General features: G+C 37.2%; 1 protein-coding gene across 2 annotated transcripts in view; it reads right to left on the bottom strand.

The window, feature by feature from the left end:
* The window catches only part of DHX29 (DExH-box helicase 29), a 42,030-nt gene that overhangs the window by 19,576 nt on the left and 3,554 nt on the right, over positions 1–18,900 (bottom strand). Inside the window, exons 4-15 of one of the 2 annotated variants that reach the window (XM_063295659.1) lie at positions 18,310–18,439; positions 16,640–16,776; positions 15,870–15,992; positions 14,577–14,703; positions 12,968–13,129; positions 9,526–9,691; positions 8,457–8,580; positions 3,883–4,485; positions 3,029–3,172; positions 2,768–2,944; positions 1,161–1,301; positions 277–421 (exon numbers count right to left, since the gene is read on the bottom strand). In XM_063295659.1, coding sequence (XP_063151729.1) covers positions 277–421; positions 1,161–1,301; positions 2,768–2,944; positions 3,029–3,172; positions 3,883–4,485; positions 8,457–8,580; positions 9,526–9,691; positions 12,968–13,129; positions 14,577–14,703; positions 15,870–15,992; positions 16,640–16,776; positions 18,310–18,439 — 2,179 coding nt within the window. Of the gene's footprint in view, positions 1–276; positions 422–1,160; positions 1,302–2,767; positions 2,945–3,028; positions 3,173–3,835; positions 4,486–8,456; positions 8,581–9,525; positions 9,692–12,967; positions 13,130–14,576; positions 14,704–15,869; positions 15,993–16,639; positions 16,777–18,309; positions 18,440–18,900 lie in introns of those variants that run through there. The other variant, XM_063295660.1, reaches the window with a different exon arrangement.

Genomic DNA, 18,900 nt, shown 5'->3' with positions numbered 1-18,900 from the left:
TCTGTATATATTTATACTTCTGCATAAATGTACACAGCTGTGTATGTTTGTGTACACACACTCATACCTCACACACACACATATACACAAACTCACATACAGTATACACTGATATACCCCTCTATACATTTACCCAGAAGTAATTTCCAGTGTGTTTATGGGATTTAGCAAGTATGTTTGGACTGTAGCCTTAGGGTAAAACAAACAAACAAACAAAGACCAGCAGTTAGAAAGCCATTTTAGAATTGTTTTTTACGCAATTGTTCAAAACCTTACCTAAAAATGCAAGTAACTCCAGTATGAGATCAAAGTTGATCTTGTAGGGATTCATATATAATATGGCTTCGCGGGTTCGAGTGCTGTATTTTTGGAAATATGGTCCTAGCTCAATACCAGATTCAGCCTGAACTGGAACATTTTCCTAAACATAACAAAAAGTATTTTGGAACATAAATTCTAAAAGAAAATGTAACAAAATACTCAATCTGTTGCTGTACATAATAACAAATAAAAAGTACTGTATGTGTAAAACAGCCTAACTGCAACATAAACTAAGAAAAAATACAGAAGATTGAATACCAATTTAGGTCCATGCAACAGAGCTAGAAAAGATGGAATTTGCTGTCCTTTTATCTGTTACCCTGAAATGCTACACTAGAAGGGAGCAACCAAGGAACAGCCCGTGTCCCCAACCATATTTTTGCTAGACCTCCCAAAAGCTTGGCAGAAAATTGCTTCTTTTCACTGGTGTATTTTTCCTATTTTTTTAAATAAATAAATGTAATAAATCTCTTCCCCATCCCAAAAAATAATGCAAAGAAACAAAACAGGGCCAAGATTCAAGCTGCTCAGAGTCACTTGCTGAGATGGGAGACTATCGAAATTGAATAAATAAATAAATAAATGTATTTCACGACTGCCTCTTCTTGTGGTATCACAATATCACCACCCTGCTTCCAGCAATCTTCAGAGGCTAATTTCTAAGGGTGCCCATCCCTGTGCTGTACTGAAGGCTGACAACCTCCATTAAACAAAGTGGGTCATGGTGTAAAAGAATGGGAGGATCCCAAAATCAGGAGTGGAGGCGACACCTTTCTTGAGCAGAAGAGGTAAACAGTTCTGTAAACAGACTTCTGTTCTTCTGTGTACATAAATCTCACCTGATATTTTGTTATTCCTCCTCCCTTGCTAGTAACATTTACAGTTATTTCCTCCTCTTCTTCCAAAAATTTCTGACAATATTCAGAATCTTTCTCCAGAACAAAGCCAGTTTCCTCTATTACATCTTCAACATGAAAAACCTGGAGGTTTGTAAAATGAAATAGCTTAATTTTAGATCTATTTATTTTGAAACCACATTCAGAGCAACTTCCCATTATTAGGGCAGAAAGGTAGATCAATCTTTTGACTCAGATAATTATCACAAAATTCAGCTGAAAAATTGGTTAGGCACCAAAGGTAACGTATGGCAGCCCTGATCTGTCTTTTAAACATGGGTAACACATGACCTTGCATATTGCACGCTGCTACCTGCACCACACCTGATAAAAAAGATTTGGGGAACCAAATCATTTAGAAATAATTATGTCAAATAAGGTAATATACCTATGCATTTTGCCTAACATCAAAATATCAAGAGTAATTGTGTTGTTGCCCAATTCACTGCATTCACAATACTGTTCTGTACTCACACTGACTCTTACAATCTTGAACAGCCTATGGAAGATTCAAGCTGAGTCAAATTATAGTTTTTTTCTTTGAGTTACTGTACTAACCATAAGTTTTCATAGGAGATACAACTTCATTAAAGAAAAGCCTTCTTCTATGCCTTCCCCTTACATGTTCAGTTCTACTAAAGTTCTATCAGGAATGTTTAAGTATTGGGAAACTCAGTCTAGAGTCTTTATTGGCTCCAGATTTCTGACTGTACATATCTTGCTGACTTCCTTCATATTTTTTTCTTTTTTTTAAGCTTGTGCATATCAGGAAAACCTTTAGTTTTGCATGATCTACTTTTTAATAGTAAGGTTATATTCAATCTTATTTTACTATATGACACTGATTTACAATTATTCACTGGTTTTAGGCAAGATAAGCAGAGTATACAATATTGGAAAAAGCAAAATACTAGAAAATGCAACTGCTGTTGCAATATTAGAAAACAACTTGCTAATTGGAGTGGTCCCATCTCACTGAAAGCCAATGTCAAGATCATACTATACTAGCACAATTTTTTTCTATTCTTTGATTCTATCAAAGGCTGTATAGAACATTTTCTATATGAAAAGCTGCGTTTGCACTTCTTTACGGATATGAACAAATGGATGGCTGAACAAATCAACCTACTCAAGGCACAAATGACCAGGCTCAAATTACCATTCTTTGAACACATTATGGAAGACCTAGCTCTCTAGAGAAGGCTGTAATGTTGGGGAACATGGAGGGGAAAAGAAGAGGAGACCAGCAGCAAGGTGGAAGAACTCAGAGTGACAATGGGTGCACCAATGGAAGAGCTGAAGGATCAGGATAGAGGCAGATCATCATGGAGAAAATCTATCTATATGTTTGCTAAGAGTCAACATGGCACATAATCAGTCAATTGATGTGAAGCCATGTAAACATCAGAAATACTTTTGTGGCAGGTCATTATGAATTTTTAATGCTACAGAGCACAGATGCAGAGATGAAGAGCTTATAGTATTTTCAAAGGAAAAGATACAACATTGAATCAAGTGTTGTTGTTATATGGATACAATTTTGTATTTACCTCTACAGGATAACTCCTTCCTGAAATTCTTAGTATGGGACAGTGAGTGAAATAGCTGGAGAACTTTTCACTATCAACCGTGGCACTCATCAAAATGAGATGGAGATCTGAACGCTTGTGCAAGATTTCCCTCAAGATAATTAGCAAGAAATCTGACTGGACACTTCTTTCGTGAACCTTTGAGAAAAGGATATAGAGGAGGAGTTAATATGGATGAATAACTATGTTGCTTTTTTTAGATAATAAAAAAGTGTTGCTAACCTCATCTACAATGACATGAGACACGTTAGAAAGAAGAACATCTTCTTGCAATTTCCGAAGAAGAACTCCAGTTGTACAGTAAAGCAGTCTAGTGGCCTCTCCTGTTCGTGATTCCATACGGATTTGATAGCCACACAAGGAATTCTTAGAGAAGAAAATAAAAGGTTAGTCTAAAATAAAGTTATTACCAATAGATCTTTGCATTATAATTAAAACAGACTACTTTGCTCCTGTACTATTCTCATACATTTTTTCCTGTTTAAAGAAGATTGGCTCCACAGCAGGTACAGATGGTTTTAAAGGAGGGCCCAATTTTTGGTCTATCCCAGCAGGAAAAGATGCCAGCTAAGTCTCTTCTGTCTGTAGTATTTTTTAAGGATATGTAATACTTTCTATACAAGATGAACTCTTTGATTTAATGTTTATTAGAAGTATAACAAATATTTCAAAGAGTGTGACATTGAAAGACTGAGCATACTTCCTCAGAAGAGGAATTTATCTTATAAAACCGACTTTAAAGATCCAGTACACCCTTAAGGTGTAGCCTCAGTCAGTATCTGGACCTTCTACCTACAGAACTTCAAATGCAACACTATTCTGTTCTTCAGTTTGCCAGATAATAATGTCACTGCACCACCATTATTGATGAAAAAATAATTCCATAAAAATTAAAATTACTACTGAATGGGAGTGTACCATTTTTTTCCCATGATCTCAACCCTCTTATGTGAAATTCCTGTAAGCCACAAATGAAAATTGGTTCCATTATAAACTGATCTTTTAGGAGTGCTTTAGCTGTCCTATTACTTTCTCTGATAAGCAGTCTTCAGAACATGACTCCAAGAACATCTTACTCTTCCACCAGGTCCACTTTCACAGCCCAGTTCTTCACATACTCTAGTTGCCAAGCTCACTGCTGAGATCCTCCGTGGTTGGGTGCAAACAATATTGCATTTATCCAAATTTCGTTCATTATGCAGCAAGTCTTCTAACAAGAAATGTGGAACTTGAGTGCTTTTGCCACTACCTGTTTCCCCAGCCACAACCGCAACTCGATGTTTTTTTAGAGTTTCTATAAGGGTAAGTTTATATTTAAACACTGGTAGTTGCTCTCTCTCCTTTAGAAGTCTTTGGTATCTGGAAGAACTTTGCTGTTTCTTAAAGAGAGCCCTCACAGGTTCTAAGTCATCTGTAAATGAGGTCTCAAGAGAGAGCCCGTTAAAGTCCTCTTCAGAAATTAAGTTCTCCCAAGTGTCTTCTGCATCTTCTGAAAGTTTGGGCTTGCCTTCAAATTGCTGTTGTGGCTGCTGCTGCTTCAACTTGTTCAGCAGTCTGGCAATGAACTGGTCACGAGGCTTGTTGATTTCCATCTTGTTTTCTTCTTCCTTTTTCTTTTCAGTATCACTCCATTCTAACCAAACGTCTCTGTATGTAGGAGGAAGTAACTGATGCACTGACTGAAGAGGAAACACAAAAAGGAATGTTTTAAAGTAAAGAAAAGTATGCCTTGGAATGGGTTATGTATTATAATACTTATTTACTGAGAACTGAATTTCACTATATCCAATAACAAACATTGATCTCAGGTAAATGTGCATAGGACTGTTGTCCTAATCTACTGATGGCTCGAAGTAAGAGATGCTGTTTTTCAACAACTTGCTATTTTAGGTGGCTTCCAAAATTAGTATGACTTCCTCTTGCATTCCCAAAAGGTTCTCCATATAATAATTTTGAAACATACCAAAGAATTTTTCTTTTATTTTTTTAACAGAAACCTCTGAAAACTTCAGAAATAGTTTTGAATCACGTCTGCAGTGAAACCTTGATTTAACACACCAGTTGTGGGGAGAAGGTCCCTGTTACTTCTAAATGTCTACTACAGTCAGATGTACACCCTCACTAATGACCTAGCAGAAATTATTTTCATTTTATTCTATGTTTTTTAGCACGTGTGCATATGTTTTTGGTGGTGAACGGCGAATCCGATGTTCTAAGGATCAACACACCATTGGAACCTGGAATGTAAGATCTATGAGCCAGGGCAAATTGGATGTGGTTATTGGTGAGATGTCAAGATTAAAGATAGACATTCTGGGCGTCAGTGAACTGAAATGGACTGGAATGGGCCACTTCACATCAGATGACCACCAGATCTACTACTGTGGACAAGAGGACCACAGAAGAAATGGAGTAGCCTTCATAATTAATAGTAAAGTGGCTAAAGCAGTGCTTGGATACAATCCAAAAAACGATAGAATGATCTCAATTTGAATTCAGGGCAAGCCATCTAACATCACAGTGATCCAAAGATACGCCCCAACCACAGATGCTGAAGAAGCTGAAGTTAAGCAGTTCTATGAGGATCTGCAACACCTACTGAACAACACACCTAAAAGAGATGTTATTTTCATCACGGGAGACTGGAATGCTAAGGTGGGCAGTCAAATGACACCTGGAATTACAGGTAAGCATGGCCTGGGAGAACAAAATGAAGCAGGACATAGGCTGATAGAATTTTGCCAAGACAACTCACTCTGCATAACAAACACTCTCTTCCAACAACCTAAGAGACGGCTTTATACATGGACTTCACCAGATGGACAACACCGAAATCAGATTGACTACATCCTTTGCAGCCAAAGGTGGCGGACATCTATACAGTCGGTAAAAACAAGACCTGGAGCTGACTGTAGTTCAGGTCATGAACTTCTTCTTGTATAATTTAGGATCAGACTAAAGAGATTAGGGAAGACCCACAGATCAACTAGATATGAGCTCACTAATATTCCTAAGGAATATGCAGTGGAGGTAAATAATTGATTTAAGGGATTGGACTTAGTAGATAGGGTCCCGGAAGAACTCTGCACAGAAGTTCGCAACATTGTTCAGGAGGCGGCAACAAAATACATCCCAAAGAAAGAGAAAACCAAGAAGGCAAAATGGCTGTCTGCTGAGACACTAGAAGTAGCCCAAGAAAGAAGGAAAGCAAAAGGCAACAGTGATAGGGGGAGATATGCCCAATTAAATGCAAAATTCCAGAGGTTAGCCAGAAGAGATAAGGAATTATTTTTAAACAAGCAATGCGCGGAAGTGGAAGAAGACAATAGAATAGGAAGGACAAGAGACCTCTTCCAGAAAATTAGAAACATTGGAGGTAAATTCCAGGCAAAAATGGGTATGATCAAAAACAAAGATGGCAAGGACCTAACAGAAGAAGAGATCAAGAAAAGGTGGCAAGAATACACAGAAGACCTGTATAGGAAGGATAACAATATCGGGGATAGCTTTGACGGTGTGGTCAGTGAGCTAGAGCCAGACATCCTGAAGAGTGAGATTGAATGGGCCTTAAGAAGCATTGCTAATAACAAGGCAGCAGGAGATGATGGCATCCCAGCTGAACTGTTCCAAATCTTGCAAGATGATGCTGTCAAGGTAATGCATGCTATATGCCAGCAAATTTGGAAAACACAAGAATGGCCATCAGATTGGAAAAAATCAACTTATATCCCCATACCAAAAAAGGGAAACACTAAAGAATGTTCAAACTATTGAACAGTGGCACTCATTTCACATGCCAGTAAGGTAATGCTCAAGATCCTGCAAGGTAGACTTCAGGAATTCATGGAGCGAGAATTGCCAGATGTACAAGCTGGGTTTAGAAAAGGCAGAGGAACTAGGGACCAAATTGCCAATATCCGCTGGATAATGGAAAAAGCCAGGGAGTTTCAGAAAAACATCTATTTCTGTTTTATTGACTATTCTAAAGCCTTTGACTGTGTGGACCATAACAAATTGTGGCAAGTTCTTAGTGGTATGGGGATACCAAGTCATCTTGTCTGCCTCCTGAAGAATCTGTATAACGACCAAGTAGCAACAGTAAGAACAGACCACGGAACAACGGACTGGTTTAAGATTGGGAAAGGAGTACAGCAGAGCTGTATACTCTCACCCTACCTATTCAGCTTGTACGCAGAACACATCATGCGACATGCTGGGCTTGAGGAATCCAAGGCTGGGGTTAAAATCGCTGGAAGAAACATTAACAATCTCAGATATGCAGATGATACCACTTTGATGGCTGAAAGCGAAGAGGAACTGAGGATCCTTATGATGAAGGTGAAAGAAGAAAGTGCAAAAGCTGGCTTGCAGCTAAACCTCAAAAAAACCAAGATTATGGCAACCAGCTTAATTGGTAACTGGCAAATAGAGGGAGAAAATGTAGAAGCAGTGAAAGACTTTGTATTTCTAGGTGCGAAGATTACTGCAGATGCTGACTGCAGTCAGGAAATCAGAAGACGCTTAATCCTTGGGAGAAGAGCAATGACAAATCTCGATAAAATAGTTAAGAGCAGAGAAAACCACACTGACAACAAAGGTTCGCATAGTTAAAGCAATGGTGTTCCCCGTAGTAACATATGGCTGCGAGAGCTGGACCATAAGAAAGGCTGAGAGAAGGAAGATAGATGCTTTTGAACTGTGGTGTTGGAGGAAAATTCTGAGAGTGCCTTGGACTGCAAGAAGATCAAACCAAAATCCTCCAGAAAATAAAGCCAGACTGCTCACTTGAGGGAACGATATTAAAGGTAAAACTGAAATACGTTGGCCACATAATGAGAAGACAGGACACCCTGGAGAAGATGCTGATGCTAGGGAGAGTGGAGGGCAAAAGGAAGAGGGGCCGACCAAGGGCAAGGTGGATGGATGATATTCTAGAGGTGACAGACTCGTCCCTGGGGGAGCTGGGGGTGTTGACGACCGACAGGAAGCTCTGGCGTGTGCTGGTCCATGAAGTCACGAAGAGTCGGACGCGACTAAACGAATAAACAACAATATGTTTTTTACAGATATAAATTGACAGGAGTCAATGAAGGTTGCACAGCAGCATAAAAATCCAATAGCATAATGACATAATGTATTTGAACAGTGGATTCTACATCAGTGATTTTGAAAAGAGAGTATCTGGGCTATTCAATATTCTTTTTATCTGGGAGTTGCAACTGAGTAAGAGCTTGTAGTACAGAATGGCTTCTCGATGTTACTGTATAAATGTCTTGATAGCTTAAAAAGAAAAAGTGCCATCATTCAAAGCTCTCTAACAATTTAAGTTGGACTTAGCAAAGTTTTCTGGGCCTGAACGCTACTTACTATTTTTGAAAATTCTTAATTCACAATTACATCAGGTACTGTCTGGACTCTAGTGGGTGGAGAAGGCAGCCTGATTAAAAAGTGGAATAAAATTAACAAGAAATGTTGTCAGCAAGAAACTCCATAAAGCTAAGATAGAAATCAATCAGATCCACCAGACTGCAAAACTCTGAGAGCCACCATCTCCTGCTATAGTTACCAAATATTGAATGTGCACTTATGCCACCACTCCTTTTCACTAAATGACTTTTAAATTCTTTTATTGGGAATTATAAAATCTCACCTGCCCTTTTGTCAGATGATACAGCGCTAATGTAGCAGCCAGATGTTGAGCCTGCATGCTATCTTCTGTAAGGATTGTGGGACACACCACCATTGTATCATCAGCAGACTTGATAACTCTTACCCTTAAAAATAGTTAAACCAAGCTTAATAAAAACAGTGTATTAAATGACAACTATTTTGAATGGCAAATCCTCTGGCATCCATTTTATGAAAGAACTCACAACATGTTCTCAAAATTCCAAATAGCATGAGCTGTGCAACACTTCAGCCAAATATAAGCTAAGCCACAGATCAGTTCATGAAATGACAATAATACATAAATGTTTTGTACAGCTGATTGTAATGCATAAGTAAACTATTATCATATAGCTGAAACAAGCCATATTCCTCATTCTAATAACATAATCTGCCCAGTCGTCATGAGTCAGGTAATCCATAAACTGCATAAATAAATAAAATTTATAAATAATTGGTTATCAATGTCAGCTTTATAAACAGAGTTCCAGCAAATGTGATATAAATCAGAAATAACACTTTTTCAGCTGCATTATATATATTAACAAAGGCAATTTAGAAGAGAAAAATGATCTTTCTTTACGCCATAAGTAGAGAAATTGCTGTCTAACTAGTCTTCCAGGTGACTCTGGGCCAGTCACTCTCTCGCAGCCCAATCTCACAGGATTGTGGGGAAAACAGGAGGCAGAAACGTTATATATGCCACCTTGAGTTGTACTAAATCAAGGTAGGATATAAATCAAATAAATAAATATCCCAGTGATTCAGCTTTTGCAGAGGGACGTATGTGAGAACTTAGTTTCAGGTTGGCTTCATAATAGCCCCAGGCACAGAGTTTTGCCTTTGCCTGTAAAACTCAAAAACCCGCAACTATCTAATTAAAATGATTACTGTATGAATGAATTAGACCAATCATGCCTGAGGGGAAAATAAATTAATCTACATTTCAAGCTGTGTGTACTCATCCATTAAAATAACTTTTCAAAAATGTAAAAGGAATTGAAGCTATCAAGCATAATCAAGTGAAAAACTTGCTTCACAGGTATACATACCTACATTTCCAGTATCTTCCTGCTGGAACTTTTTCAAAAGAAGGATTTGGGGACTTAGGATAATGTTTTCTGCACCAGTCAATCAAGAACTGTTTGGGAGATTTTCCAGTCCAGCTTCGAGCCGTATAGTCAAAATTCCTCACATCCTGAGGATCTTTCTTTTTCACTAATATCAGCAACAGAAAACAAAAGTTATTTGCACATAGAGCACAGGGACTATTACCAGAGTTGGATGAACTAATTTTAAATCAGTGTTTCAATATAAACAATGTTTAATATAAGCTCCAAAAAACAGGCACAATTAATTCATGTGCAAAGCTAGATTCCAAGTAATTCTAGTACTGAACCTAGATTCTAGTGCTGAACCTTCATTACCAGCTCAACTTAATATAGGGTATAAAAATGATTTATTTGGAACTCGCAGGGTTTTTCATAAGATTATGCCCTCATAGGGAGTTCACGAACATGGTGGTAGTTCAGATTTTGAGGGCCAATAATTTATTTACAGTGCCTATACTTTAACTGTTACAGTATTGCCTCCAATTACAATTGCATTAAATAATGCCTTCACCAATGATACTACATGCTACATTCTGCAAGAAAAATGTCCATAATTCAGATAAAACCAGGGTGGCATTTTTAAAAAATGTTATGAAAAAAGCTTGGCTATTTAACAAATGCTAAGCACTGTACAAGCATTGTGCTCATCTTCCAAAGAGATTTACTCTATAATATATGTTTAATAAGTACCTTCATCTACAGTTGTGCTTCCTTTGTTAATAAATTTTATTAAGTTTCAAGAGAAGAATAAAAATGACAAAACAAGAACAAAAAACTATAAAGAGAGAAAAAAGCACTAAAAATTGAGAAAACACAAGAGAATTTTTTTTTCAGATTTACAAAAGTAAGTGGCTTCTGACTTTTAACAACAAGGACATACAAAAATTTCCATAATCAATCTCTTACTCTATATTAAACCAAAACACCAAATTATTTCTATAAATCATTCCACTTTAGCACATAATAAAAATCACTCAGTACAGTTATTCCTCCCCTTATATTAAAATAAAGGGAAAAAAAACATATAAACCTCCTAAACATCTTTCTCCCCTCCAAAAGATAACACCTATATAATTATTCCCTTCCTACCACTATTCTGTACATTTCTGTCTACTATAATAAGAATCAAATTAAAAAGCACATAGATTTTCTGCTATGATACTTGATAATGCAGCAGTTTTAGTAATCTTCATCTTAATAAACCCAAAAAACAAGAACAATTCAAAACAGTAAATCCAAATCTTTAAAAGCAAATAACTTCAATCAAATCCTTAAAGCAAACCAGATGAACATTCTTAACCCTTATCCCACTTCAAATAAACCAAAGCAGTTACATATCCCCATAATGTGCACAGAACTTTCCTCTTTAAAGAATCAAACAGTCCAACTGCCCCCCTCAAAGATTCCAGGTTCTTTTCATCGCATTCTACCAGGAGATCAATTTTACTTATGGCTTGCAGATTGCTCTCTCCCTTAGATTTCTCCAACTCCATTATCCAATCTTCATCTAGCATCTTGATAAAAATCCCAATCTCAGTCTCAAAAAAAACCCTTTCTATCTCTCTTAAATTCCTCAATTTCATCCACCACATCCGCAACCTGATGGCACATTTTAGATCTCATATTTTCCACAATGTCCTGAATATCTTGCATAAAAGCTTGATAGAAGTCAGAAGAAATCTGTTTAAAATCTTGGTGGAAGTCAGAAAGAATCTGTTTGAAATCCTCCATGTCTCATCCAGTAGATTATGGTGCCCCCTAGGAGCTTAACCAGTGAAAGTCGAAGCAATGGAAAACTTCCAGAGTGTGTTTACACAAAGTGAAAATGAGATAGGCAGACAATTCTCAAGGGAAGGTGAAAACAGAAAGCTGAAGGTTCAAATCAGCCGATTCTACATGTAGGAAAATGCTAATCTCTTCAAATTTAATACAAAAATATTAACAGGAAGACAATTGTTTACGCTCAATCCTCCTTTATATTTGGAAGGGAAAAGGAATCCAAAAGTTAAAAAAAAATTTTTTTTTCAAAAAGTAACCCCCAAAATAATGATAAGCACCAAGAGAACCAGCTTCTCCTCGCTGTAGAAAGCCTCTCTTGGGGTACACATACTTAAAAATATATATATACAAATTGGTGATTTAGAAATGGGGTGGCTGGTCCTAGTGCCCCTTTAAGGCTACAGCACAGCTTGGAAAGCGATGATGTCCCCGCCTCCCAGCTAGGTCTTACCAATTGACCGTGAACGCTGTTTCCGATCTTCTGGCTGCAAACAGCCACCTGGAGGACAGATGGGAAGATTACAGTTATTCTCCTTTATCCAAAGAACATTTTTGGGCTTCAGAAGAACCTGCCTGAGCCCCCCAAAAATTGCTGCATTGTCAGCTCTGCTCACTGCGCTAACAGGCACAGCCGTTCAGTCTACCATTCCCCACCGGAAGCCTACAGTTGTGCTTCCTTTAGATCTGCTAGATTTCCTATTTCCAAAGGCATGGGAAAAAAGCCATCGTGGCTGCTCAGTTTTAGTCTTCCATGCTATAAACCAAAATCTATTTAATGAAACAGAGGTGAATCTAATCAAATCTGCACTAGTTCTTCCTCCATCTAATCTACTTTATAGACTGGAACCAAGTCATGTATATTTACTATTGATATGCTTAATTGGCCTTTAAAAGGGTTTGGCATCGGCCTTTACCGAGCTGAATTTTATTTGCCACTCTCCATGTGTTTTCTGTGAAGAAACACTCTAGACTCTCACTTTTTTGGTATGCTTGATTTGTTCAAATAAATACTGGCCTGATAATCTATTCAGATTTATAGGAAAGACTGTGTTGGAGGACTCTGTTTATGCTTCTGTATCAGCAGTGCATGATGGCTAGAAATTATCCACACCAGAGAAAGAAGAATGAGAAAAGCATTTATGGTCCATAAGCCAGTGAGACAGGACAATTCCAAGTGATATTTTTTAATATATAAATCAATACAGAGTCACATCTGTCAAAACAAGAATGATCTGAGAAATTGATAAAAAGCTGCATTTTATTATTCAGTTTTTAAGTATCAAAGAGGATGGAGGGTTTATTGGGATATACTGTATCTTAGATTAATTTAAAAAATGAAGTGATATTCTGTTCCAAAGAAAGCATTCCTATAGATTCACAACTTACAAGAGCAAATTTTGAATCCTACAGAAACACATCTTACAAAAGTAAAGATCAAGCTGAACAACAGAGTTCACAGATGATTTAGAAGCCTCTTACAAAAGCTATTAATTAAATCTATATCACACCATTTGGGGAAGATCTTCTCTTTATACTTCTATGGCAGGATGTCAGAGAGTTGTCCAAAAGTATCTATGAACTTTTAAAACAAAATTTTCTATACCTTTTTGTTCTTCTGGAGGAGGACTTTGTAATTTCTCAAGCAGGTTCAAATTCAAGGCACCACCCATTTCAGGAAACACAGGACTCTTTTTCTTTTCACTTGGTTGGTTTGTCACTTTTATATCAGGATTGAACACAGGGTGTTCTTCCAGTGTTGCCATTTCTGTCAAGAAGGAATATAAATAGGATTTATTCAAAACATCCAAGGGTTCTCAAATACCCTTGCTTGGGAGTGGGGAAAAGAGAAGTGTTTTCTTAATGGGTTTGAAAATTTAACTTTTAAAAATATTACTCCTATTTAATTTTTATTATTGTTGACTTCCTCTGTAGCTGAATCAAATACTAGTTCTATTCACATGGCAATATTAAAATACGAATGTTAATGGCTCACCTCACAGAATATTTCAAAGGAAGAATATTCATTCATTCATTCATTCAATTTCTATGGCTGCCCACCTCAAACAAGTGACTCTAGGTGGCGAACAATCATAAAATCAATTAAAACCAAATGCAAACACAATAAAATATATATATATATATAGCAGCTGAGAAAAATCATAACCGTAGATGTTAATATAACCAAGAAACAGGGCCCTTAACACACTTGGCCCACATCCCAGGCCTGTGTACGCAACTAGGTCTTCAAGACCTTACAAAATGCCAACAGGGTCAGTGCCACCCTAATCTCTGGAGGGAGAATGTTCCAGAGGGCAGGGGCTACAGCAGAAAAGGCACACCTCCTAGTCTCCGCCAGCTGACATTCTTTGGCTGATGGGACCTGGAACATGCCCATCCTGCTGGACCGAATTGGAAGGATAGAAACAACTGGGAGAAGACAATCCTTCAGGTAACCCAGTCCCAAGCCATGAAGGGCTTTAAAGATGACAACCAGAACCTTGAATTGCATCTGGAGATACACTGGCAACCAATGCAGCTCCCAAAGCAGTGGTGTTACATGTGTCGAATATCCAACACTATTTACTAATCATGCAGGCACGACCCAGGTAAGGGAGTGAGTGCCAGGCGCCTCACATGATTCTGTCCCAAGCCACCAAAGGCCCAGCAAGGTATACAAACCACACGGGCTGGACAGAGGGCCAATCCAGCCCAGTATGGGCGGGAAATGATCCCAGAAGACTCCTCTACTATCCAGTCCAAAACATTAGACCTCCAACTATGCACAACATACTAAAATCCTCCACATCACAGCACCCATTCCATACAAGTGTCCCAACTTGGCGCCATGATGAAAGAAAAATGGAGTTTGCTGCTCCAAATTCAGAAAAAGTATTCAAATCAGAACATACCATTCCTACTCAGGTCACATATAATCAAGCTGTATTACTTGGCTCTGCACTAATCTTGCTTGATAAAGCCAGCAATGAGTTTATCAGTTTGATAAAATGATAGCAGGCAACAAAAATAAGAAATCTTGCCTGGGCAAATGCATTTCTATAGCTACCCATGATGTACAATTTTTAGTGTTATAGTTTTCCAATTCTAGAAAAAAAAAGTAAAGATGACATCACAGTTGTATTTTACAAATTTTTTATTAAAAATGAGCATTTTTGTTGAGACTGAGGAAATAAATAAATGTTGAGTGTTCCTACCTTGTTGAATACGCCTTATTTTTTCTTGTGCCATCTTCTGTCCCTGCTTGTTTTTTTCTTGCTTTGAAAAACTTGCTAGTTCTTTCATTTCCACAAGCTTCCCAGCCAAATGTAAATATCTTTCATTCTGTTCCAGAAAAATTAGTTACACTGTATGAATATGCTAGCAATTTAATTTTAGTCATTAGTTTTAAAAAACATACCAAGTATGTTTAAAGACATGAATAAATGCTAGCTTAAGCTCCTTAACAACCACTGTGGTCTTCTTCTGATGCCAAATACACATATTGAAATACAGCTGAAGGAGCCACACACACAGTTCCTTCCATGCTACAAAGAATACTTTTAAAAATGGTATTTGTTCTGCTGTAAGAGGCCTTATAAAAATAATGGGAAAAGCTGTGCTACATATCATAATGCAAAAGGTATAAAACTTTGCATGTGAATCTGTGGTTTTCAAAACACTTTCCAATGCAATAGCAATTCAGAATTAGCAACACAAATAGCAAAACCACTAGAAGCCACATTTAACTCATCAACTGGTTTCTCACATTGTGCTAAATCATGGCTTGTTAAATAAGCCACAGCATCCTAGATTTGTATGTATGCCATAAACCATGGTTTACAAACCATAATGGCTAGGTTAATATAACATGTTACACCTAGGACAAACAACCCGTATTATGACTAAGTACCATGTGAATTCTTTCATTCTCGCACTGAAGCAAGTTTCCCTCAGAAAATTTGAATGGTGAGGGTGATCTATTTCAATCTTACAGGCAACATCCTACTTACAACCTGAATCAAATTCATGTTTTATTTTTGCACCAAGTTCAAGCAACATTTTCACAATTTAGAATTCAATTGTGTGAACATTCCCACTTGGATGTAATGACAAGAAGCAGTGGCGTAGTGTAGCTGCAATCAAATTTACTTAAAGTAAAGGGCTGCTGAAGTTCTGTTGTTTGCTTTGGCCCACAACAAGCAGCCAGGAACCACAGATTTAAATCCACAGCTTCCTTTGCCTTTACTCAGTAGGAAAACTCTGTTTCTTAAAGTTTCTAACCTACTAATTAGAAAGATAGGCCTGCTTATCTGCCTGTTGCTTCCCAAAAGAACAAAAGTTTTTCCACCTGAAGAGGGAAGATTGTGAGGCATCTCTCCTCAGGAAGGCCCTGCTTGAGACAAGAGGATGTATCTTTTCTGCCTGAGAAGCAGCTCTTAATACAGTAAATGCATCACAACAATATACTAAAGAGACATAGATCTACATAAAATAGCTCATGAACTTACTGGGTCAAATTTTTCTTCATCCAAATTTTTCAGAGACTCACTTTCTTCCTCAATTCTCTGCTGCTCTGCGTACTCCAAGATCCGTTCCTTCATACTGATACTTTTTTGTTTTCCTGTGGTTACCTTTGGATATTGTAAAGAAATATGGGGTAGATAAATTGTTGTTAATGCATCTTAAAAACAAGTTTAGCAAATTACTGAAAATGTGCCATTAATTAGAACTAAACTGTATAACCCTATTATGGGTTACTTGGAAGAAATTCCTATTATATTTAATGTGTTTTACTCATTAACATTCAACGAAAGTATAATTAAATTGAATTTACACTTCCATTTACGCAAGAGCATAAATATTTTCCTACTGTTATAGTCTGTTTCAACACACCCTTTTCCCATAATGGATCAAAGCCCAAAAAACATCTCATATGATTAATGCAAACCATCCTAAACTCTTCAGATTCACTTGCTATCTGCAGTTAATTTACAGGTAGTCCTCATTTAGCAACCATTTGCAGTTATGATGGTGATGAAAAAGTAACAATAACTTTACAACCAATCCTGGCATTTATGACCTTGCAGGTATGTAAAGCAAAGGAAAGCTGAAGTAAGATTATAAGCACAGCTACAGTTTCACTTAGAGACTGCTTCACTTAACAACTGAATTGCTGGTCCCAATTGTGGCTGCTAAATGAAGACTACCTGTATTTTATGTAAAAGCAATTTTTAAAAAGTTGAATAATGCTATTGTTTCTCCACATCCAGCAAAGTACCTTTTTTTCACCATCATCTTCCTTTTTATTGTTTAGCATCTGAGGAGCTTCACACCTTGGCAAAGGAGAATAAAATTTAGCTCTAGTTTTCTGTTGTTCTTCATCAAACTGCTGACTGAAACCTTCAGGCAATGCATCTTTAAAAAGCAAAAACAGAATTTCAAATATTGAATTTCTACATATGTATGGTTGACTGCCTATTTATACATAGTTGATAATAATTTGTGGTTCTAAATCAGAATTATGTTTTAAAATCTTCCTTTTCATTGTATAATTAATTCTATTCTTATAACTTCAAAACTAAAGGTGGAATCTGAGGGTTTCTTTCTGGCAGTACAATAGAAGCAGGAGACAGGCAAATCTCCCTCTTCTCTAATACTGCCCCCCCCATCCTCAAAAGCTACTTCAGAGAACCTTCCAACCTTCTAGAGAAAATGAGAATATTTGTGGGGAGCTACAGTAGGAAAGTGAGGCAGAAGCCTCACTGTGGCAGTAAAAGATTTCTCACACAATTCTGGATTCCATCATTTGTCCTCACTGCAAACGCCTGGAAAAAAGCAAGAGCTTGTGAGTTTTTCCAAAGCCTTTTTTCGACAAGCGGAAATACAAAATTGATGGATTGGTTTTTTTTCCTTTTAAATGATACATTTAAACCATAAGATGGTTAAGGAAATAGTTTATATTGTTACAGCTTTTCACTTCAGAATGATTTCAAAAAACTACGCAATAGGAATACTTTTATGTAAGATTATTTATGAATGAGATGATTACAACTGCACAAAGGGCATTATGATTCTCATATACAAGCCAAAAATGTTTCTTTCCCACACAAGAAGGAAGGGCTCAGCCTTTCTTTGCTCATGGTCTTACTTTTTCTTTTTGACTTTTGATCTAGAGGTTGATGAACCTGTTCGCATCCTCCACTAAGCCCCATAGCACTAAGTATTATATAGCTATTGGTAGCAGCATCCATTAAGCTATTATTTAAAAATATGCACCGGATATAGCTAAATTTAAAGAAAGTCAAGAAATATTATCTCTCTGCATGTAATATACCTATAGGATTCCCATTTCCCTTTGGACTGTCCCTTACTGGTTCATCTCATTCTGAGAAAACAATTCTATAACTACCCTACATTTTTTAGTTACCAAAGAAAAAAAAATCATTCAGATATCTAGACTTTAAGTTTAAATCCTGAAACTCTGCTGGTTTCCCATGTAATGTGCAGAACGTCTAGTTGAGCTAAGTTCTTGGGGACCACAGGAGCACTTCAGCAACTTGGAAGTAGGGTGGCACTGCCTCCTTCCGGGATATTTTTTCAACTTTCCAGTCTCACTTGAATCCCTGAGATTGAATGGTTGTCTCCCATCCAAATACCAACTAGGTCTGATCCTGTTTAGCTTTTTCAATTCCGCCAAATTTGGATAGGTACTGTCATCTGCTTTGATATGCTTCTACAATCAATCTTAATTTTCAACTCCTAGAACAGCTAATATATAAAGACTTGAAATGGTCAGTGTCAGTTAATAAATACTGATAACCAATATACAACAGGATTTCTTTCCCCTTTCCCTCCTGCAGCCCTCAAATCTAATCTGAAGGGAGAGTAGAGAATCTGTTATGTCTATACTGGATTTCTCAAAATTCATAAAGTTGCCTTTATCATTACCATCAGATAGGTTTAAACACAGCCAATCAAGTGCAGAGTGTAGATCGCCACCATACAAAATAGTATTATTCATAGCTTCTTCAATATCTTCAGTCTTGAAAGAAAATCCTTGCAAGGCCATGTATACATCCTATAAAGAACAATGCATTAAACAGTGTCACAGCGGAAACCTGCAACTATTCTTCTCTACACATAAAGACTTAAACAAAGGTATGTTTCATTCCACTAGAAAACTAGGGCTGTTTCATTGTTATAATGAACACTGTAGTAAAATTTATGCCTACCACATATATACTAAAGTGGCTTTTAATTAATTTTGGAAAACACGATCCTATGTTTCTAAACAAAGATCCAGTATGGTATAATGGTTGAAACTCTGGACAGGAGAGTCCCCACTTGGTCATGGGGAATCTCTCTCAGCCCAACCTACCACACTGGGAGGTTGCTTTGGGGATAAATTGAGGTAATCCCCATGCCACTTTCAGATTTCGAAAGGAAGGGACATAAATGTAATGCTAAATAAATAAATACATTTCAAGGAGAAAAAACTAGTACAAAGATGAGGAACTACTGTTGGTCAAAGGAGTCAGA

The sequence above is a fragment of the Candoia aspera genome, chromosome 2 (assembly GCF_035149785.1).
Source record: "Candoia aspera isolate rCanAsp1 chromosome 2, rCanAsp1.hap2, whole genome shotgun sequence".
NCBI classification, from domain to species: domain Eukaryota; kingdom Metazoa; phylum Chordata; class Lepidosauria; order Squamata; family Boidae; genus Candoia; species Candoia aspera.
The sequence above is the reverse complement of the archived record's forward strand: the minus strand, read 5'-3'. Positions and strand labels throughout refer to the sequence as shown.